The sequence below is a fragment of the Chiloscyllium plagiosum genome, chromosome 2, assembly GCF_004010195.1.
Source record: "Chiloscyllium plagiosum isolate BGI_BamShark_2017 chromosome 2, ASM401019v2, whole genome shotgun sequence".
NCBI classification, from domain to species: domain Eukaryota; kingdom Metazoa; phylum Chordata; class Chondrichthyes; order Orectolobiformes; family Hemiscylliidae; genus Chiloscyllium; species Chiloscyllium plagiosum.
This window is the reverse complement of record NC_057711.1, coordinates 45155904-45179223: the sequence shown is the minus strand read 5'-3', so window position 1 is coordinate 45179223 and position 23320 is coordinate 45155904. Positions and strand designations below refer to the sequence as shown.

General features: G+C 40.0%; 1 protein-coding gene across 7 annotated transcripts in view; it reads left to right on the top strand.

Annotated features, from left to right (window-relative positions):
- tmem161b (transmembrane protein 161B) overlaps window positions 1–23320 on the top strand; it is a 96247-nt gene that overhangs the window by 16000 nt on the left and 56927 nt on the right. For 4 of the 7 annotated variants that reach the window (XM_043708692.1, XM_043708683.1, XM_043708724.1 and 1 more), the window contains 2 exons: window positions 8467–8550; window positions 19144–19241. In XM_043708692.1, the coding sequence (XP_043564627.1) occupies window positions 8467–8550; window positions 19144–19241 (182 nt within the window). Of the gene's footprint in view, window positions 1–8466; window positions 8551–19143; window positions 19307–23320 lie in introns of those variants that run through there. The other 3 variants (XM_043708700.1, XM_043708709.1, XM_043708716.1) reach the window with 2 other exon arrangements.

Below are 23320 nucleotides of genomic sequence, written 5' to 3'. Positions count from 1 at the left end.
TCTTTATTGGAGTTTGGTCATTGCCTGTATTTGTGTGGCATAAATGTCAGCCCAAGTCTGGATATTGTCTACGTTTTTGAATTTGAACAGGGACTGCTTCAGTATCTGAGGAGTCACGAATAGTGCTGAACCTTAATATGGAGCAGCTGAAGATGGTTGGGGCGAGAACTGAGGAACTCCTAAAGAGAGATCCTGGAGCTGAGATGACTGACTTCCAGAAACTACAATGATCATCCTTTGTGCCAGGTCTGACTCCAACCATTGGAGAGTTTGCCCCCTGATTCCCATTGATTCCAGTTTTGCTCAGGCACCTTAGAGTGTGAGCCACCATTTTCTTGACATGTCTAGGGTATGTGTGTATGTGTATTAGTTTAAATGTTTTTCATAAAATAGTCTTGGTTTGACCCAGCAATGCAGTTTTCAGTTGGAATTTTCTTTCTGTACATCTCCACCTTCGTGTTGCCCACTAACAACCTCTGCTCACTGGCCCATCGCACAATTGATGATAATTTAAAATATGTGCAAATTAAGACCGGTTAGAGATAAAACTAAATAAAACAGCCTTCTATATAACAGACAAAGCTATAGAAAACAACATGCCTTGCAGTGCCTGGCACCAAGGGTGACTGAACTCTGCCTGTGGAAGGACAAAGTTGGGGAAATAATACTGGTTCTACAATTATGAAAACAGGCATTTTCAATAGGGAATTCTACAGTTATGAAAGCGGATGTTTCTGCAGCCACAGGTCTGAATCCAGGATCGAATGTAGCCTCTCTGGTACCTGGATCTAGCATGTTACTAAGTGACTGTGGAGCTCTTTGATATCTACTTCATGGTTCAAGTGTCTCAGTTAGAATATAATGTTTTTAGGTTTTGGAATTAAAGTTTGAAATAGAAAAAGTTAACATACAAGTACACCAAGTAATTTAGAAGGCAAATGGAATTTTGGCCTCTATTGCTAGGGCATTGGAGTTTAAGAAATAGGGAAATCTTATTAAAACTCTACAGAGTTGGTGAGGTCACACTCAGTACTGTGTACGTTAAGGTACTTGTATTTAACAAAGAATATATTGGCACTAGGGCCAGTTCAAACAGATTGACTAATCTGATTCCTAGGATGAAGGGGTTGACTTATCAAGAACATCTAAATAGGTTAGGTCTTAGTTCATTAGAGTTTAGAAGAATTAGGGTGATCTTGAAGCATCAAAATTCTGAGGGGTTTGATAGAGTAGATGTTGAGAGGATATTTCCGCCAGACAGAAATTCTCAAACTAAGGGACATAGTTCCAGAAAAAAGAAGTGTTCATTTAAAACGGAGATGTGAAGGAATTTCTTCTCGTACATAATGTATGAAATTCACTATCCCAGAGAATTATGGAAGCTGAATCATTTCAAATATTCAAAGAAGAGGCAGATTTTTGAGATATTGGTATTCAGGATAGATGGGGAAGAAGGAAAGGAGGAAGGGTGTCAGTAAAGTTTTGAGAAGAATATTGCAGTGCTGAAGAGAGGATGAGTTGAGGACCAAATCTATCATCATAAAAACGAAATAATTGATGCTCTAAATCTGCAATTAAATGTAAAAATACTGAAAAAGTTAAATAGATCTGGTTGAATCTGTAGAGGGAGAAACAGAATTAACGTTTTGAGTCTCAGTGATCATTCTTTTGGGCATGGAATCAACTTGGTTAGAGTCAAGGCAGTATAGCAGTACCATTTCACGACTGGATATATTCTATAAGTCACAGATTGGAAAATGGTCACTGACAGCTGTGAACTCTGAAGGCTGACTGTTTGTTTGGAAGAGACTAGAAATGAGAAACATGCAGAACAAATGAAAACTGGTGAGTCATATATCTCCTTGGGCTACTATTATCTTCAGCAAATGTGGCAGTGTTGGTCACCATGGTACAAATCAATGTCTTGAGGTACAGGAGACTGTCACTGTGTGTTGTGTAATGCTGCTGGAAACGGGTATCAAAAAAGGCCATCAATATCAAACTGTTTCAAACTTTGATGTCCGGTGGTAGTTCCAAAAGAAGATAAGATATGCAGAGAGCAGAGAATAGGAAGTTCAAAGTTCAGATGTCAGGATAGTGCAAATGGGGTAAAACTGTTCTAATTGACGGGAGAATCTGGAATCAGATTTGAGCTGGTAGACAGAAGAAGCAATAGTATTGAAAAAAACTTTCATGCAGCGATTGATTTGGATCTGCAATGCACTGCCTGAGAGAGTGATTGAAGTGGCTTCAGACAAGACTCTCAAAAGGAAATTGAACATTATTTGAAAAGTAGGGGAAGTGAAACTAGGGAAGTTGTATTTTCAAAGAGCTAACAAGAACACCATTGGACTGCTGGTGATGCTTGCTGATAATTGTGCAGTGTCCAGTATTGTTTGTAATTTCTCAATTGCCTGGCGCAAAACCTGGATGGCATCCAGGCTTGAGAGGATAAGAAGCAAGCAACATTGCCTAGCACTTGTGTGGTGTGAATGATCATCTGCAACAGGAGAAAATCTAACCAACTTCCTTTGGTGTTCATTGAAATTCTGCATGTTGCTATTAACCTGGAATCTTACTGGAGTGGCAGGGAAAATATTTTAGCTGCAAGAGCAAGTCAGAGGCTGTGAATAGTACATTGAGTAACTTGCCTCCTATATTCCCAAAGCCTGTACAGAGTTTGTGCAATATAACTTGAAGAAGTGAACATGCTAGTCACCAGGATATTGACCTTGTGACTAGCACCCATTGTCAGCCCAGGTTGCACCATGAGTGTGCAATATGTTTCTCTGTAACAACAACTGGTGAACTTCCATAACAAATCAGACTATTATTACGAAGCCTAAACATATCCATGAATAATCTAAACCTCTATAATTTACTGTTCCAGAGTGGGATGGTAACTTTATATTGGAAATGCAAAAGAATACAACATTTATCTACAAGACACAAGTCAGTAATATGATTGTTTTATTCTCTACTCAACTGGGTGAGTTCAGCTCCTAAAACAATCAAGAATCTCAGCACCATCAAGGTTAAAGCATGTTGTTTGATTGGAACCTCTTTCCTCACCTTTAAATATTTATTCAAAATTATAGCTTTGTGTACCATCTAATCCTTGTACAGTGTAGATGTATTTACAACATATGTGCTGTCGTGGTTCGAGAGAATGGTTCATGATCACCTTATTAAGAGCAATTAGGGATGGCATAAATGCTGGCCTTATCATCAATACTGTCATCCTTCTGACCTCCTCAAATAGGGGAACTTGTTATTTTTTTTCTATATCTTTCCCTAGTTATAGTTTCCTCTCAAAAGAAAAAAATCACTGAAGTGCAAGAATTGTAGAGTAGTGATAATGGAAGACTTCAGCTCCCTCAATTTTCAATGGCAGAGTGATTGTGTTCAAGGGGGATTTCCTGAATTGTGATCACAAGAATTTTCAACATCAACATGTTTCCTGCCCTCTTGAAAGCTAAATCGAGCTTTATGGAATGAAGTTTTGAGATTGAAAATGTCTCTGTCAAGTAGCACGTCAGGAATAGGGATCACAATAACCTAAAAACCCATGATAATTTATGGAGAATGATATCTGGGTGTTCAGAGTAAGAAAAAAAAGGAGGGTGACTAATTTCAGTGAATTATTAAGGGATATGGTTGGATTGAAACTGAGACAGGCAATGGAAATGTAATTGAGTCATGGATGGCCTTTTTTTTAAAAGAAAAGAAATTATGTTGTTACAGTCTAGGTGCATCCCTACTTGGAGTTAAGAGGGCAATCAAAGTCAAAAGTGCCTGATTGCTAAAGGGATTTGGGAATAGGATGAATCAGGAAGGTAGGAGAGAAATATTCTCAAACTACTCCTTTACTCACTTTCCTCTGACATTTAGGTTTTTTAAACATTTTTTTGTAATGCACCCGCTCATTTCCTGCTGACTCTCCATTGCTATTTTTAACCATCGTTCTCTTATGTTGTTCTTTTTCTGATGCACTTTAGGAAGAACATGGAATGGGTATAGAGACTGGTTTAGATAAAGTGAACAAAGAAAAGCTATTCCTGTTTGCAGATGGTACAAGAACTAGGAAATGGTTTAAAATTTTGGAAAAGAGATATGGGGTGTGTGAGGAAGATTTTTTTAATAATTAGTAAGTGAGAATGCCCTAAGAAGCTGGTGGAAGTACTGATGATAAAAGACTTTAATAGGATATTGGCTGGACATTTGAGAATAATCTTGCAGAGCATTGAGGATAAAGTAGAAAAATGGGGCTGAGTGGATGGCTTAACACAGAGATAGCATGGAATCGAATGAGCAAATGGCTTCCCTCTGTACTGACACGACTCCATGACTGAGAGATTATGGAGAATACAGGCTTGTCCTCTCCGGAATAAAGAAGGCTGAGAAAGTTTGGTAAACACATTTAAAAAAGATGAAATGCTAAGACAGAATAATAAAGGAGAAAATGCCTTTAGTGCTGAAGGGTGCATAACTAGAAGCACAGATTTAAGATTGGTAAAAGAACAGGTGGAGAAAGAAAAATCCACTTTTGTTTGAATGGTCAGGATTTGCTGTGGCTGCAGGATTGGTGGATACAGGTTCTATTGTGCACGTTAAAAGGAAATTGGGTAATTACCTGAAAAAGGGAGAAATGCAGGTTTGTAGGGAAAGAGGATGATTGGAGCTAACTGCTCTTCAAAAGTCTACACGTTGAATGTGTCAAAAGGCTTCTGTATTGTACTGTTCAATGATAAGTTTGGTTTTTTGTTTCTGTCAGAACTGTGAAACAGATTGGATGGATTATGGTTTTTCTGCTCCTTAGTTTAATGTGATAGATTTTAGGGGATCGGACTTTGATATTCCATTCTTTGATTGAAGATGCATGAATCCTTTATCTAAAAAGTAACAGAGATTTTAAAAATATTTTGTTATTCTGGTTGTCTTACTGAATGCTTTTTAGATATCAAGGCAAGTGTTAAATTTAATAAAAGTTTTAAATTTGGAAGGAAATTATAACTGTCATGGTCTTTGCATTGTATGTTGTAAGATTAATTTCTGGAAGAGCTACAGAGAACCTAAGCAAACGTTTACCTGATTTAGGAGTGAAAGACCCTAAAGCAGTTATATAAATGAGCATTGTGCAAAAGCAAGAGCATTGATGCCCTGGCTAGGTACTTGCGTTCATCTGACCAGTCAAGCTGTGCATGTGTGGGACTAAGAATCAAAAGATTTTTGTTGATTGGGATTTCTGTAGAGCAAGAGTCTTAGAGGGGCAGAATTTGTTAAGTGCATCCAAGAGGGTTTCATGAAACAATATATAGATAGTCCAACTAGAGAAGAGGCCATACTGGACAGGTTAATGAGCCTGGCCAAGAGACTGACCTTTCAGTGGGAGAGCATTTTGGAAATAATGATGACAACTCCTTAAGTTTTAAGATAATTGTGAAGAAGGATAAGTCAATTTCTTGCAGAAATGTACAAAATTGGGGCAGGGCAAATTATTGTCAGTATTGGGCAAGAGCTCAGGAACTGCTAACAGGCAAGTCCACAAGATTGATGAGGGCAGATTGGTAGATGTGATCTATATGGACTTCAGTAAAGCATTCGACAAGGTTCCCCATGGGAGACTGAAAAGCAAGGTTAGAACTCATGGAATACAGGGAGAACCAGCCATTTGGATACAGAACTGGCTCAAAGGTAGAAGACAGAGGGTGGTGGTAGAGGGTTGTTTTTCAGACTGGAGGCCTTTGACCAGTGGAGTGCCACAAGTATTGGTGCTAGGTCCACTTTTTTTCATCATTTATATAAATGATTTGGATGTGAGCATAAGAGGTATAGTTAGTAAGTTTGCAGCTGACACCAAAATTGGAGGTGTAGTGGACAGTGAAGAAGGTTATCTCAAATTACACCAGGATCTTGATGAGATGGGCCAATGGACTGAAGTGGCAGATGGAGTTTAATTCAGATAAATGCGAGGTGCTGCATTTTGGGAAAGCAAATCTTAGCAGGATTTACACACTTAATGGTTAGGTCTCAGGGAGTGTTGCTGAACAAAGAGACCTTGGAGTGCAGGTTCATAGCTCCTTGAAATTGGAATTGCAGGTGGATAAGATAGTGAAGAAGGCGTTTGGTATGCTTTCCTTTCTTGGTCAGAGTATTGAGTACAGGAGTTGGGAGGTCATGTTATGGCTGAACAAGACATTGGTTAGGCCTCTGGAATATTGCATGCAATTCTGGTCTCCTTCCTACTGGAAAGATGTTGTGAAGCTTGAAAGTGTTCAGAAAAGATTTACAAGGATGTTGCCAGGGTTGGAGGATTTAAGCTATAGGGAGAGGCTGAATAGGCTGGGACTGTTTTCCCTGGAGCGTTGGAGGCTGAGGGGTGACCTTATAGAGGTTTACAAAATTATGAGGGGCATGGATAGGAATAAATAGACAAAGTCTTTTCCCTGGGGTTAGCGGAGTCCAGAACTAGAGGACATAGGTTTAGGGTGAGAGGGGAAAGATATAAAAGAGACGTAAGCCGCCAATTTTTCATGCAGAGAGTGGTGCATGTATGGAATGAGCTGTTAGAGGAAGTGGTGGAGGCTAGTGCAATTGCAACATTTAAAAGACATTTGGGTGGATATATGAATAGGAAGGGTTTGGTGGGATATGGGCCAGGTGCTGGCAGGTGGCACTAAATTGGGTTATCTGGTCGGCATGGACAGGTTGGACCCAAGGGTCTGTTTCGTGCTGTTCATCTCTATGACTTTATGACTATTTGAAATGTGGGAGTAATTTAAAGACCTGCTGATCACAGTTCATGACTGGCATGTTCCAGTAAGGAGGGAGGACAAGGATGATAAGGTAAAGGACCTTTGAAGAATGATTGGGGTTGTGAATTTAATCAAAAGCGAAAAAAAACATATGTAGGTTATAGGAAGCTAAAATTGGACAGGGCTTTTGAGGAGTATTAAAAAAGCAGAAAAGAGCTTAAGCAGGGAATTAGGAGAGCCAGAAGGGGCTATGAAATGACCTTGGCAAGAATGGGATTAAAGAGAATCCCAAGGCATTCTACACATACATTAAGAGGATAACTAGGGAGATGGTAGGACCACTCAAGGATAAAAGAGAGAACTTATGCTTGGAGGCAGAGGATGTGAGCGAGATCCTAAATGAGTACTTTGCATCATGATTCAAAGTTAAAATATCTAATACTGGGCAATATGCATTTAATGTGAGAGGTGGAAAGTTCAAAGGAGTTGTGAGGGGCAAGTTTTTTTTCAACAGGGTGGTCGGAGTCTGGAGCATACTGCCAAGGATGATGATGGAGCCAGATACAACGTGCGCATTTAAGGGATTTTTAGATAAGCCCATGAATATGCAAGGAATAGAGAGATTTGGACCAAGGGTGGGCAGAAGGGGTTAGTTTAATTTGGCATCACGTTCAGCTCAACATCATGGGCCGAAGAGCCCATTCCCATACAGTTCTGTCTAAAGGTAAAAATGAAGCATTCCGATGACACGCAACAGCTTTTGCTTTGATGGCAACAAAATGAGTCCAATGTAAGTGGAAAGGCACTAAATTTGTTTTCAGACAAGCACTGAACAAATCAAAGAAGTGACTCAGGATTTTGCCACCCACTCTTTATAGACAAAAACTCATCCAAAACATCGCGAGAGGAATCTGGACTAGAAACATGGGCTGCCTTTTCAGAGAAGTTGATTCAAGTAGAGTTGAGATACATTCTCATGAGGGAGAAAGATGGGGCAACCAGAGTCTGATCTCCAATGTGGTGAAGGTGATAGAAAGTAAGATGAAGCAAAAAAAAGGTGTACATAACAGACGGAACAAATAATAATAAGCCTGAATATAGAAAGTTCAGAGAAGTGAGAAAGGAAATGAAAATGTGAGTAGAGACTGACAGCCTATTTCCTTGCTTCTATCTTTGTATGCCTGTCATGATTTGTGACTTTATATTGGTCTGTATCTTATTTCTTTTGTATGATTACCAGTCTCCATACCAATCATATCTTGTATTCAAATTTTGTGCTTTTACCTTTTTGACTGCTCTTTGTTCACATGGAATAAAAGTTGAATGATTTAGGATACATTTTCAAATCATCATCTAATTTGCTGAATGTGTACAAGGAAATTCAGACTGTGTCTGGTAGTTCAAAACTGGAATTGTGGAAGAAAATAATAAAGGGATAAAAGGAAATTTTAAGAAGTGAAATAGCTAAATATACAAGCAATATGAAAGTAGTAAAATGGTTGACCTTTGTGACTTTTTGAGATGCTGTTGGTTATTTGCGATTTTGTCTGGGGACAAATTTACCTAACAACATTGCAAGACCCATAGTCTGCAGTATTACATTTGTCCAAAGTGGAACACTTTTTTTTCCATGTGCACTTGATTAATTTAGTGATTGTTGGGAAAGAACCCATTTTTGAATGGCAGTAATGTTACATCTGTATTCTTGCAGTTTGAAATGGTATCAGCATCCTACAGAAGAACAACTTCAGGCCCTTGCTGGAAAACACCAAAAAGCAAAATCCAGGAAAGACAGGTAATGATTGCTATGATTTCACTTCTTGAACATTGTATGTAGTTTATCTGTCCAATTGTCGTTAAATTAATCTATTTCGGCTTAGTGTCAAGAGCCAGGGAAGATTTCTTTCCAGCTCTTTTGACTCTTAAGAGAGCCCACAGTTGTCATTTTTTTTTCTGTCTTGCTCTTGGGTGTCAGTAGAAACTCAGTGGTACCACTCTTGGCTCTGAGTTGTAATGCTTTGGATTCAAATCTCATTCTAGAAACATGATCTTTCTGACAAGTGTTAAACTGACACTCCTTTTAAGATTGTAAGAAGTAACAGCAGAAATAGTGTTACGACACAGGGTAAACACATCTGCCAATTTAAACCAGACACATGGAAAAGCTTGCCTCGCCTCGTAGTTTTTTTTTAGATTACTTGCAGTGTGGAAACAGACCTTTCGGCACAACAAGTCCACACCAACCCTCCGAAGAGCAACCCATCCGGTCCCATTCCCCTACATTTACCCCTACACCTGACCATGCGGGCAATTTAGCATGGCCAATTCACCTGACCTGCACATTTTTGGACTGTGGGAGGAAACCAGAGCACCCGGAGGAAACCCACGCAGACAATGGGAGAATGTGCAAACTCCACACAGACAGTTGCTTGAGATGGGAATTGAACCCGGGTCTCTGGCGCTGTGAGGCAGCAGTGCCAACCACTGTGCCACCGTGCTGCCCTTTGTTCAAGTATGAGTGACACCTCCAATTTTACTGTCATCTGCAAACTACCCAAATTCCACAATTTCATAGAATCATAGAGATGTACAGCATGGAAACAGACCCTTCGGTCCAACCCGTCCATGCCGACCAGATATCCCCACCCAATCTAGTCCCACCTGCCAGCACCCGGCCCATATCCCTCCAAACCCTTCCTATTCATATACCCATCTAAATGCCTCTTAAATGTTGCAATTGTACCAGCCTCCACCACATCCTCTGATAGCTCATTCCATACACGTACCACCATCTGCGTGAAAAAGTTGCCCCTTACGTCTCTTTTATATCTTTCCCCTCTCACCCTAAACCTATGCCCTCTAGTTCTGGACTCCTTGACCCCAGGGAAAAGACTTTGTCTATTTATCCTATCCATGCCTCTCATAATTTTGTAAACCTCTATAAGGTCACCCCTCAGCCTCCGACGCTCCAGGGAAAACAGCCCCAGCCTGTTCAGCCTCTCCCTGTAGCTCAGATCCTCCAACCCTGGCAACATCCTTGTAAATCTTTTCTGAACCCTTTCAAGTTTCACAACATCTTTCCAATAGGAAGGAGACCAGCATTGCACGCAATATTCCAACAGTGGCCTAACCAATGTCCTGTACAGCCGCAACATGACCTCCCAACTCCTGTACTCAATACTCTGACCAATAAAGGAAAGCCTTCTTCACTATCCTATTTACCTGTGACTCCACTTTCAAGGAGCTATGAACCTGCAATCCAAGATTTCTTTGTTCAGCAACACTCCCTCGGACCTTACCATTAAGTGTATAAGTCCTGCTAAGATTTGCTTTCCCAAAATGCAGCACTGGCTTTTATCTGAATTAAACTCCATCTGCCACTTCTCACCCCATTGGCCCATCTGGTCTAGACCCTGTTGTAATCTGAGGTAACCCTTTTCGCTGTCTACGACACCTCCAATTTTGGTGTCATCTGCAAACTTACTAACTGTACCTCTTATGCTCGCATATATTCTTTAAATCCAAAAGAGAAAATTAAACATCACCTATTTAGTCTGTAAGCCTCCTTTTGTCTTAACGATTCATCTACCTCCCAGTCTATAACTATCTACTAATCCGATAAAGGCCCTGTAAAATTTACAAGGAAACAATTAATTTTCAAGACCAGCCAGCGGTGTCAATCTACCTCTGAATCTTCCAGGCTCGTCTTCGGTCTTCTCTACAGATTTCTCATATGAAAAGGTACCTTTCAGAGAGAGGGTCTGTAGGCAGTTTGTATGGTGCTCTTTGACTCTCTGGCTAACTATTCAAAATACCTGATTTTTATACCCCAAAACATTTAGTTGTCTCATTGGCTTGATGTCGTCAAAACCGGAAAATTCAAAATTAATTGGGTTTTAGTATCTTAGGGCATAATTTAAACATTGCATTTAAATTGTTGTGGAAAACAGCTCAGATCAGTATCTGAGTTACAACTCAAATGTTACATCTTCAAATTATCCAGAACACTGTGTGCCTGCAGTCTGTCACATGACAGACTTACCAGCTTTTTAATTTTCACTCTATCTTAAAGATTTAGTAGAAGCCTACAACTTCATAACAGTAGGTCAATGAGGCCATTAAGCTTGCTCCAGCATTCAGTAAGATCATGGTTGGTCCGTTTGTGGCCTAAAACTACTATTCCTGTCTGTTCCCTTTTGTGTCCAACTCCTTTGGAGACCAAAAGTCTAACTGAGCCTTGAATATATTCAGTGGCTCAACCTCAGATTCCTAAGACTAATGACCCTCTGACAAATAAAATATTTACTCATCTCCATCCTAAATGGGTGACACATTATTTTTAAACTGTGTCCCTAGTTCCAGCTTCACCCTTGGTGAAAATCTTCTTCATACCTACCTAATCAAGACTCCTAAGCTTCATTTGTTTCAATAAGACCAGTCATTATTCTTCTAAACTTCAGTAAGTATAGGCCCATAAGGTGACCTCTTCATCCCAGCAATCAATCTAATATTCCTGAAGTGTTTCCATTGTAAATGTATCCCTTAAGTTAGAAGACTAAAGCTAATACTCTAGGTGCAACCTCAAAAATGCCCCTGTACAGTTGTAGTAAGACTTTCCTAGTTTTATACTCTCTGACCATTGCTATAAAGGTCAATGTTCCTATCGCCTTCCTAATTTCTTGCTGTTCTTTTACTACTGACTTCTTTGTGATTGATGTATACGGTCACCATGTTCCTTTTAATGCCACACCAGTCTGCAGACTGTCTACATTTTATTGGTATTCTACTTTACTTTTCTGTTCTTCCTGTTCAAAGTGGAACTCTGAATTTCCTACATTATTTTACTGCATCAACCAAATTTTTGCCCATTTTAACTAATTTATATCTCTTCTTTAAACCCCTTGTATCCTCCTCACAGCTTATATCCTCATGTATTGTTTGTGTCATTAGAAAGTTTAGTTACAGTACAGTAGGTGCCTTCATCCAATTCATTAATCTAGATTATCAATCATAGAGGTCCTGGCACTGATCTCTGTGGCATTTCACTAGTCCAGTAACCTGAAAAATGGCATGTATTTCTCCCCTCTGCCTGTTGTTTGCCAATCCTGCAAATCACACCCTAACACCATGACCTCTTACCTTGCATAGTAACTTTTTCTATCGCACCTTATCCAATGCCTTTTGGAAATCCAAATATTTTACTGGCATCTCTTTGTGAATTTAATTTCTTACTTTTTTCAAAATCTCTAGTAAATTTGTGAAATGCATTTTTTCTTTCTCAAAAAATGCCTCCTTGATTCTCGAATTTTCATGATGACTAATTTCTGTTAACTGGGCTATAGTTTCATGCTTTCTGTGCCTCTCCTTTCTTGAATAGACGTATTAAATTTGCCCAGCTAAAAGCACTGAGACCTTTAAAAAAGGTGGGCAATTTTGGAAGTTGACAACTGATACCTGCGCCGTCTCTGCAGCCATGCTTTTAAGAACCAAGGATTCAGCCCTTCAGGACAGGGGACTTATGTTAACCTTTAGCGCCATTAATTCTGCTCAAACCTAAACTCAAGGCCTGTCTGTGCTCTCAACTGCATGTTAAAAATTCTGTGCATGATTTCAAAGAGAGGTAGGAGAATTCTCACTGCTGTTCTCAGCCAAAATTTATGCCTCGACCAACATCTTGAAAAATAAGGCATAACAAGTGACTGAGGTGTCAGTGGGGGAGCATTTTGGGGCCAGTAATCATAATTCTATTAGTTTAAAAATGTTATGGAAAAGGATAGACTTGTTATCTCTTGTTATCTCATTTTTGAATGAGATAACAAGAGTTCAGATACAGTATGTTCCTGTTAGTAAAAAGGGCAAGGCTGGTAGGTGTAAGGAATGTTAGATGATGAGAGAAATTGAGGCTCTGGTCAAGAAAAAGGGGACAGATGTCACATATAGACAACTGGGATTGAGTATAGCCTTAGAGGAATATAAGGACAGTAACAGTATAGTTAAAAGGGAAATAAGGGGGGCAAAAAGGGGATATGAGGTAGCTCTTGCAAATAGAGTTAAGGAGAATCCAAAGAGATTCCACAAACATGTTAATGCCAAAAGAGTAAATAGGGAAGAGAATAGGATCCATTAAAAATCAGCAAAGCCATCTATGTGTGGAATCCACAGGAGATGAATAAGATACCAAACAAATATTTTACTGTGGAGAAGGACATCGAAGCTAAAGAATTTAGAAAATTGAGTAATGATACCTTAGTGTCCTTTATTAGAGGAAGTTAAAAATCTCACATCAGCAGGTTATAGTCCTACAGGTTTATTTCTAAGTACAAGCTTTCGGAGCACTGCTCCTTTGTTAGGTAGCTAGTGGGACAGAATCTTAACAGCAATGTAGATTCGTTCAATATATCGCATCAGTTGTATGACATCTTGATCTTTTACTAGAAATTCTGTGTCCGATGATCCTGCCCTACTAGCTACATGATGAAGGAGCAGCCCTGCAAAAGCTTGTACTTTCAAATAAACCTGCTGGATTATAACCTGGTGTTGTGTGATTTTTAACTTTGTCCTCTCAGTCTAACACTGGCACCTCCACATATTAGAGAAGAGGAGGTGCTGGACATCTTAAAACACATAAAAGTGGATATAACTCCCAGGACCCAATTAGTTGTGTCCTGGAACTTTGTGGAAAGCTAGTGCAGAGATTGCTGGACCCCTTCCTGAGATGCTTGTATCATCAATAGCCATTGGTGAGGTGCCAGAAGACTGGAGATTGACTAATATGGTCTGATTATTTAACAAAGATGGTAAGGCAAAGCCAGTGAACTAGGGACCAGTGAGCCTGATGTGAGTGGTGGGCAAGTTGTTGGAGGGTATTCTGAGAGACAAGATTTGCATGCATTTTGAAAGGCAAGGACTGATTAGGAATAGTCAACATGGCTTTATGTGTGGGGAATCGTGTCTCACTAAATTGATTAGTTTTTTGAAGAAGTGACAGAGAAGAGTGATGAAGGCAGAGTGATAAATGTTGTCTGTATGGACTTCAGCAAGATGTTCAACAAGATTCCACATGTTAGACTGGTTTGCAAGATTGGATCACATGGGTGCCTAGCCAATTGACTGTATACAAAATTGGCTTGAAGGTAGGAGGAAGAAGGTGGTGGTGGAGGATTCTTTTTCAGACTTGAGCCCTGTGACCAATGGTGTACTGCAGAGATCAGTGGTGGATCCATTGCTTTTCATCATTTTATACAAATGATTTGGATGTGAATACAGAAAGCATGGTTAATAAGTTTGCAGATGACACCAAAATTGATGAAATAGACAGTGGAGAAGGTTATCTCCGAGTAAAATAGGATTTTGATTAGATGGGCTAATGGGGCTGAAGGTTGGCAGATGGACTGTAATTTAGATAAATGTGAGGTGTAATTATGCATTATGGTAAGGCAATCCAGTGCAGGACTTGTACACTAAATGGTGGGGGCAAGTGAGGAATGCAGATGCTGGAGCTTAGAGTCGATAGTGTGGTGCTGGAAAAGCTTAGCAGGTCAAGCAGCATCTGAGGAGCAGGAGAGTCGACGTTTCGGGCAAAAGCCCTTCATCAGGAATGATGCTGAGAGCCAAGTGGATGGTGAGATAAAGGGGGGGGGGGGGGGGGGGGGGGGGGGGGGAAAGGTAGCTGAGAGTGCGATAGGTAGATGGAGATTGGGGTAATGGTGATAGGTGAGAGGAGGGTGGAGCAGATAGGTGGGAAGGACGATGGGCAGGTAGGACAAGTCATGAGGACAGTGCCGAGTTGGAAGGTTGGATCTGGGATAAGGCAGCGGGAGGGGAAATGAGGAAACTTGTGAAATCCACATTGATGCCAAGGGGTTGGAAAGTTCTGAGGCAGAACATGAGTAGTTCTTCCTCCAGGCATCAGGTGGTTAGGGACAGGTGTTGGAGGAGGCCCAGAACCTGCGGAGTTGGAGGGGGAGTTGAAGTGTTCTGCTCTCTCCATCAGCAGTGATCGACTCAACACTGACATTTTCTACAAAACGACCAACCCTCACAGCTACCTGGGCTAGACCTCTTCCCACCCTGCCTCCTACAAAAATGCTATCCCTTATTCACAATTCCACTCTCAGCTATCTTTCCAACCCCTCCCATTTATCTTACCACCCTCTCAGCCTCAATCCTGATGAAGGGCTTTTGCCCAAAACATTGACACTCTTGCTCCTTGGATGCTGCCTGACCTGTGCTTTTCCAGCATTCTTGACAGTAAATGGTAGTCCCCTGGCGAGTATTACTGAGTAAAGAAACCGAGCAGTGCAGCTGCATAGTTCCTTGAAAGTGAGGTCACAAGTAGGCAGGATGGTGAAGAAGGCGTTTGGTATGCTTGTCTTTATTGGTCAGTACATTGAGTGTAGAAGTTGGGATCTCATTTTGCGGCTGTACAGGACATTGGTGATGCCACTGTTGGAATATTGTGTTCAGTTCTGGTCTCCCTGCTATCAAAAACATGTTGTTAAACTTGAAACGGTTCAGAAAAGATTTACAAGGATGTTGCTGGGATTGGAGGGTTTACGGTATAGGGAGAGGTTGAATAGGCTGGGGCCTTTTCTTCCCTGGAGTGTCAGAGGCTGAGGGGTGACCTAATATTGGTTTATAATATCATGAGGGCTTGGATAGCGTGAATAGCTTAAGTCTTTTTCCCGGGGTAGGGCAATGCAAAACTAGAGGGCATAGGTTTAAGTTGAGAGGGAAAAGATTTAAAAGGGACCTGAGGAGCAACTTTGTCACACAGAGGGTTGTGCGTTATAGGATGAGCTGCCAGAGGAAGTGGTAGATAGAGTCAGGTACGTTATATCATTTGAAAGGCATGTCAATGGATATATAAATAGGAAGGATTTAGAGAGATGTGGGCCAAATACTGGCATATAGGATGAGATAATTTAGGATATCTAGTCAGTATGGATGAGTTGGACCAAAGGGTCTGCTTCTGTGCTGTATAACTATGACTCTATCTTGAAAGAAGATGTACCATTATTATCCTATTGCTATTTGTGTTTCCTACATTAAACTTATCACCGCACTTCAGAACAGGAGTTCATTGTTTTCAAAGCACTTCTGATCATCTTTAGTCATGAAAAATACTATCTAAATGCAAAGTTTGCCTTTACTCTTCAGCCCTTGAGCCTCTTCTCTGCCCTTCCTACTTTGTGCATTTGCTTCCCCTTATACTTGCAAAGGGAGTAGAAGATCAAGTGAAAGATGCAGAGGACAAAAGGTGACCAAACAAGAGGGAAAGACAAAGAATTGTTGGTGAAAGCAATACTTTTAAGACAGTGTCTTCTGGACCCTATTTAGAGCAATTGGTTATTGATAGAAGGTGAGGGTGTGCTGAGGGCTGTAATAGTGATTAGTGGATGGTGATTAGACAGCAATTGTACAGTGATTTACTTGTGTAGGATGGTATAGGCACAGGATGAGAGAGGGAAAGGATAAACGCAAGATGAAGAAGGAACTGTACTCAACATCCAGTTGCCAGTCTATTTGCTGTTTATTGACCAAGATCTTGTTCTATACAAACAGACTTCCTAAACATGTGAATAAACCCATAAGGAACTTCTTCCCTTCCAAAGCTTGTTTGTGGCTGTCACTGGGATGGTTTAATTTCAACATGGATTTTGTTTTTCTTTTGTACACAGCTGTAGTTCTGTAATTCTGCAAGTAATGTGTTCATACCAAACCAATCTGAAGCAACAGTTGGAATCCACTATTTAACTAGGAAAATATAGGTTCAATTTTTATATTGTCAGTTTTCATAGTATGGTAAAGCCAAGAGCTCCTAATGCATATATTGATCCATATGGTCATTCTTGGCCAAGTGCTAGATGTATGTTGAAGTGCAAGTGTGAGACTTTTTGTTAACTTAAAACTTCTATAATGCTTCGCACCAGTTGTAATTAGTTTTGCTTATGCATTTAAGACAGGCCACACTTACATTCAAAATAGAGCCAAACCTTTCTTTGTAGTGGGGAAACAATGTCTAAGAATTATTTACTTTAATTTGTATTTTGTTTCCTAGCAATGCACTTCCTAATTTGAGACTTATTCGTTTTTTTCTTTATTCTTTGGGATGTGAGTGTCATTTACAAGGCCAGAATTTGTTGCTAGTTGCCCTTGAACTGAATGGCTTGCTTGGTTACTTCAAAGGGCATTAAAGAGGTAACTCCCACACTGCACTTTGCATGGCCAGGTAAGGTTGACAGGTTTCCTTCCCTCAAGGACAGAATGCACTGATCGGTTTTTCAACAATTAATAATAGTTTCCTGGTTTGCCATTACCAAAACTAGCATGTAATTCCAGATCTATTAATTAAATTAAATTACACCAGCTGCAGTACTAGATTTGATTTCATATCCCCAGAACATTAGCCTGGACTTCTGGATTACTGGTCCACTAACATTACCACAATACTACCATCACCGTTTGACTTGCCACAGTGAGACTTGAATTTATTTGGTTCAGTACCATAAGCATTAGGCTATCGTACCCTTTTATTTCTCTTGGTTTGTCTTTTGGAAGATCTATTTTCAAAGTTCTTAACTATGCATTTATGGAAATAAAGGAGGACATCTGGAAGATTCTTGAAGTCAATAACTAGCCAGTGATGTCCACATTTTGTGAATGAATATTTTAAAAATCACAATTTTGCAATACTACTTTAGAATGAAAGTCTGATAAAGATAGAGGGATCAATAAAAATATAAAGTTAAGTTTATTTAAAATGCTTCTTTGTCAAATGTAACCATGAAGCTAACAAATTGATCTTTTGGATTACAGTGCATTCTGTTAAGGTGTGACCATAATTAAGTTCATGCTGAAATCTGATTCCCTAATTCACTTGTGCACACACCACACCTTGTTACAAAGTTGTGTGCACAAATTCTGTTACTGTCAATTTTCAAACCATCTGGAGTCACTTTTCAGGATTGGAATTTTAATCTTGTTCAATCTGAACCTATCCTAGATCTTCTCCATCACTGAGACCAACTGCTGCCTTCTCAATTGGCCATGTTAAATTGCCCGTAGTGTTAGGTGAAGGGGTAAATATAGGAGAAGGGTCTGGGTGGGTTGCTCTTCAGAGGGTCAGTGTGGACTTGTTGGGCCGAAGGGCCTGTTTCCACACTGTAAGTAATCTAATCATAAACTGTTTCACATGGAAAGAAGCAGCAGTAATTCAGTCTGGAATAAACTATTCAGTAACAAGAATAAATCTATACAGGAATTAAAAGCAATTAGCTATGTCCGGGAGAAGAAGGTGCTGGAGCTAAATAAAGAATTGTCTTGTGGGCGGCACTGTGGCACAGTGGTTAGCACCGCTGCCTCACAGCGCCTGAGACCCGGGTTCTATTCCCACCTCAGGCGACTGACTGTGTGGAGTTTGCACGTTTTCCCTGTGTCTGCGTGGGTTTCCTCGGGGTGCTCCGGTTTCCTCCCACAGTCCAAAGATGTGCAGGTCAGGTGAATTGGCCATGCTAAATTGCCCATAGTGTTAGGTAAGGGGTGAATGTAGGGGTATGGGTGGGTTGCGCTTCGGCGGGTCGGTGTGGACCTGTTGGGCCGAAGGGCCTGTTTCCATACTGTAATGTAATGTAATGTAATGTAATCTAATCAATGTCATCACCAGTCTTTACCCCTCAGTTTTATGTTCAAACCCTGAGATTTCTTCCGTTCCTTTCTTGATCAATGCAATGTTGAAATACTATTCTTCACCCTTTATATAAATTAGTTTGTTCAAGATGCCTGTACCATATTCATACCAAGTTCCGTTTGCCTATCATCCCCAACCTTGCTGACTTCTGACTGCCTGTTCATCAGTATTTCCAATTTAAAGTTTTTGATTTTGTCCTTGCCCTTGAATCCGTCTATATTGTCACACTGTCTCGAAGCACTTGTATGCCGATGAACTTGTCATTCTCCTGACTTTACCCTTAATTAGCGTCCCTGAGATCTTCACCTGCATCCCTGACACACTCACCCAATTATTGAAGGTTTTGATTTCCTTGATCCCACTCTGGAATTCACTCATAAATCTCTCTACCATCACCTTTACCAAGCTTTTGATAAGGTCAAATAAATCTTTCTTGTCCCTATTTCTGTTTTATCTTACCCTTGACAACTTTAGTTTCTCTTCATTGAAGTATTCTTGTATGAATGCAAATTGTTGTTGCAATGTTTACAGCCTCTCCAAGTAAGATGGAAGAGCATCAGTGTTTGTTTAGTGTTTAGGCATGCGCAAAATTAGTCGCTGCCAAGGTTGAAAAGGTAAGGATCTTCCATCGGAATCTGAGTGAGGAACATGAGTTTCCATTAGTAGACTTACAGCCACCTTATATCGTGGTTTTGCCAGGAAGTACAATGGGCACATAGAAAGCAAGCCACTGACTGTTCCTAAGGATATTGACCTGCATTTGGAAGCAAAGACCATTACAGAGGTGGATACACGAGGTAGGATATATGGCTGAAGATGGACATTTAATTATATAATTGAAAACCCCCTTGAACTTCATGTGGTGAGTACTCCACACTCACTAATTTTCTTTTAATGTAACTTGAGAAATTAGCTTTTATTTTTCAAATTCCCTGTGGTGTATGTGGAAATATTTCAAGTAATGTTATATTTAAGTACTTCTCCATTTCTTTTTATTAGAATTCTACATATGTTGGAGAGATTGATTTAAATGTTTTGGTTCTCCTGATCAAAGCAACCATCTTTAATTGATTTATCTTGGTTAGAAGCCAAGATAAAGCAAGTCATCATAAAATCATCCTTCAGGCAGTTTTATATACAGGGGTCATATGAAATCTTTTGTAACTGCCTTAGTACAGAATGCTGACCAGTTTAACTTTTTTTCTGCTGATGTGAGCAAATTATTTCCTTGCCACTGAACGTTCTCAACTGTAATACATAATTTATTTCTTCCTGTGACTGGGTCATATGCTTTGCCCTTGAATGCACAATGCAAGTTTTGCCCTGATGCAGTCCTACATTTTTTTTTTGAGTTGAGATGGACCCTATTCAATGTTTGTTTCATCACATCAAGTTCACTTGCCCAAATGTCTCTTCCAATCACTTATCTTCTATCTATACCACTCTTTACCTTTGTTACTGACTCATTAGCATACACTAACTTGGTTGTTGGTGGGAATATCTACCAAGTCATAAGCTTGGCTATTTAGTGTGACCATGTTATTTTGAATATATCTGTATTTGCCCTTTTGTGTGACATCCTAATGTACTTTCTAGCTTTGTTCACCAATTCACGACCAAAAGGAGGAATCTTTACCTTTAGTATATGGAGGGAAGAGGAAAATAAATTGCTGCATCCCTCCAATTTATCAATTCAAGGATGCTGTGTTCAATTGTAGTTCCTTGACCATGTGCCAAGATGACAGAGACCAGACGAAATTTGGTACAATCCTGCTCGAATGGCGCAGAATCACTGAGTCACAAAATTCTGAATGAATCGTTTAAAATGTCTAATTTTTTTTCTCAAAATATTTACTTCAAATTCTTGTACTGCTCTTCATTGAAATTAAATACATAATTAAATGCAAATTTTATTTTTTAGATAGCTTCCTGCAAAAATGTTCGTACAACCACATTTGCTCAGATCTCTTTATTTTGAGGTGCTTTAAATTTCAGTATACAAAATGTCTACAAAAGAATGTAAGGTGATTTGATGCTAATTGTACATGACTTTCAACATAAAATAAATGAATATGAGTAAAAGCTATTGTAAAAATAAAATTTGAGTATGATGATAAGGGATCTTGTCTAAATTGACTGGGGAAGACATTTGCAACTAGGTTGGAGGTAGAAAAATGTGAAATCTGAAATAAGTAATAAACACACATTCATTCTAAGGTGATTATTATTCCTTTTGAAGAGAGAACTTTAAACTATTCAAACGCAACAGAAAGCCATCTAATAAGTTTAGACGTAACAATATACCTGGATGAATGAGGAATATAAAAAGGGTGGTTAACAGATAAGTAGAGAAGTTAGAAAATCCAAAAAAATGGCTAGTAGAATATATTGGCCTGTAAAACTCGGGATTTATAAGCATACAAAATGAGAAAGATATGGTGAGACTGTACAGTCCTCAAGAATGAAGCAAAAGGGGATGAGCAGTATTGACTTGCAAAATAACTGGGTTTAATTATGCTTGCTATTTTGCATAAATGGTTAAGAGGCTTCAAGTAAGGAGCATGCAGAAGCAAATAGTCTATTCATTTCCTCAAGCTACCGCAACTTGAGATGGTCAAATCTGTTTGAACTGGAGGAATCACAGCCTGCCCCCCTCCAACTGTCCAACAATGGCCCTTTTCCTCTATTTTTCCCCATTTCCCCCACTCCACAAACACTGTTTCTTGGAACACATGATCTCAGTTGCAAAGGAAAGCAATATTTGATTGAAATATTCACTCTGCTTCTCTCTCCAGAGGTCCAGAGCTTTATTTTAATTTCGGAATTCTAGCCTCTGCAGTGTTTCCCTTTTGTTTCTATTAATTACACAGAGGCCTGCACTAATTCTGCAGAGACTTTTGTAACCCATTTGCTATTACTGGGCAAGTGAGATCCCAGACTGAAATCTGGCTTGATAGATCATATTTTATCTCTCTTGTTTTGGTATTATCAGGGTGATTTTTGACACATGATCTGAATGCTCTAGAATCAGGTTCAACAATTTTGACAGACGATTATACTATTAAAGAAATTAAGTTAAGATAAACCAACCTATTTACTTCTGATACACATTGCAAAATGTCAAAATATATAGTAAAAATACAATCCCAACAGCATTCAGTTACAGTGCTCAAACGCCAGAGAATTTCCATCTCAATCCAAAATAAGGTTTGATCTAGCTGTTGCTTCAATTCCAAGGTATGCAAATCTGGTAGTCTCTTCCTTTTTTAGTCATTTACCTAAATGTTTACTTTCTTAGCTTCATGGTCATCCCTTTAGGGTTTTAATCAAAACTTCTGGTGTGGAACGTTTTAAGTTAAACCCCACACACTGGTAAACTCTTGCGTCGGAGCCTGAGGGGCGACCTTATAGAGGTTTACAAAATTGAGGGGCATGCATAGGATAAATAGACAGTCTTTTCCCTGGGATCAGGGAGTCCAGAATGAGAGGGGAAAGATATAAAAGAGACCGAAGGGGCAACTTTTTCACGCAGAGGGTGGGACGCCTTATAGAGGTTTACAAAATTATGAGGGGCATGCATAGGATAAATAGACAAAGTCTTTTCCCTGGGATCAGGGAGTCCAGATTGAGAGGGGAAAGATATAAAAGAGACCGAAGGGGCAACTTTTTCACGCAGAGGGTGGGACGTGTATGGAATGAGCTGCCAGAGGATGTGGTCGAGGCTGGTACAATTACAACATTTAAGAGGCATTTGGATGGGTATATGAATAGGAAGGGTTTGGAGGGATACGGGCTGGGTGCTGGCAGGTGGGACTAGATTGGGTTGGGATATCTGGTCGGCATGGACGGGTTGGACCGAAGGGTCTGATTCCATGCTGTACATCACTATGACTCTATGTCTCTAATCCTGAACTACTCCCTTTCCTAGGAGCAACTGTTTTACACACCCATCTAAAGAAAGATCCCAAACAGTGAGCCCAAAAAAAGTAATTCCAGAATCTTCAATTTGGAAGTCTTGTGAACTACATAATGAATTTTGGTCGTTCATGAACTCTCCCAATGTAAGCAAAGGCCCATTATAGAATAGAGACATAAGCTATTTTAATTGGGAAACATTTCAGAAACCTGAAGCACAAAAAGCCTGAGGACTCCTAGTCAGGATTCTTTTAATGTGCAGATTCAGTTGACAGTTAGGAAGTTAAATGCAATGTTAGAATTCATTTTGAGGGATTTGAATACAAGAGCAGGGATGTACTGCTGAGGCTGTACTGTGAATCTGGTCAGACTACATTTTGGAATATTCTGAACAGTTTTGGGCCATGTATCTAAGGAAGGATGTGCTAGCATTGGAGGGGGTCCAGAGGAAGTTTACAAGAATGATCCGAGGGATGAAGCGCTTTTCATGTGAGAAGCAGTTGAGGACTCTCGATCTGTATTTAATAGGGTTTGGAAGGATGAGTAGGATCTCGTTGAAACTTAGAAAATACTGAGAGACTTGGATAGAGTGGACATGAAGAAGATTTTTCTATGACTATTCAAGACTAGGACCTGAGGGCACAGCCTCAGAGTGAAGGGACGAGAGTCACAGCATGGAAACAGATCCTTCGGTCCAACCCGTCCATGCCGACCAGATATCCCAACCCAGTCCCACCTGCCAGCACCCGGCCTATATTCCTCCAAACCCTTCCTATTCCTATAGCCATCCAAATGCCTCTTAAATGTTGCAATTGTACCAGCGTCCACCACATCCTCTGGCAGCTCATTCCATACACGTACCACCCTCTGCGTGAAAAAGTTGCCCCTTAGGTCTCTTTTATATCTTTTCCCTCTCACCCTAAACCTATGCCCTCTAGTTCTGGACTCCCCGATCTCAGGG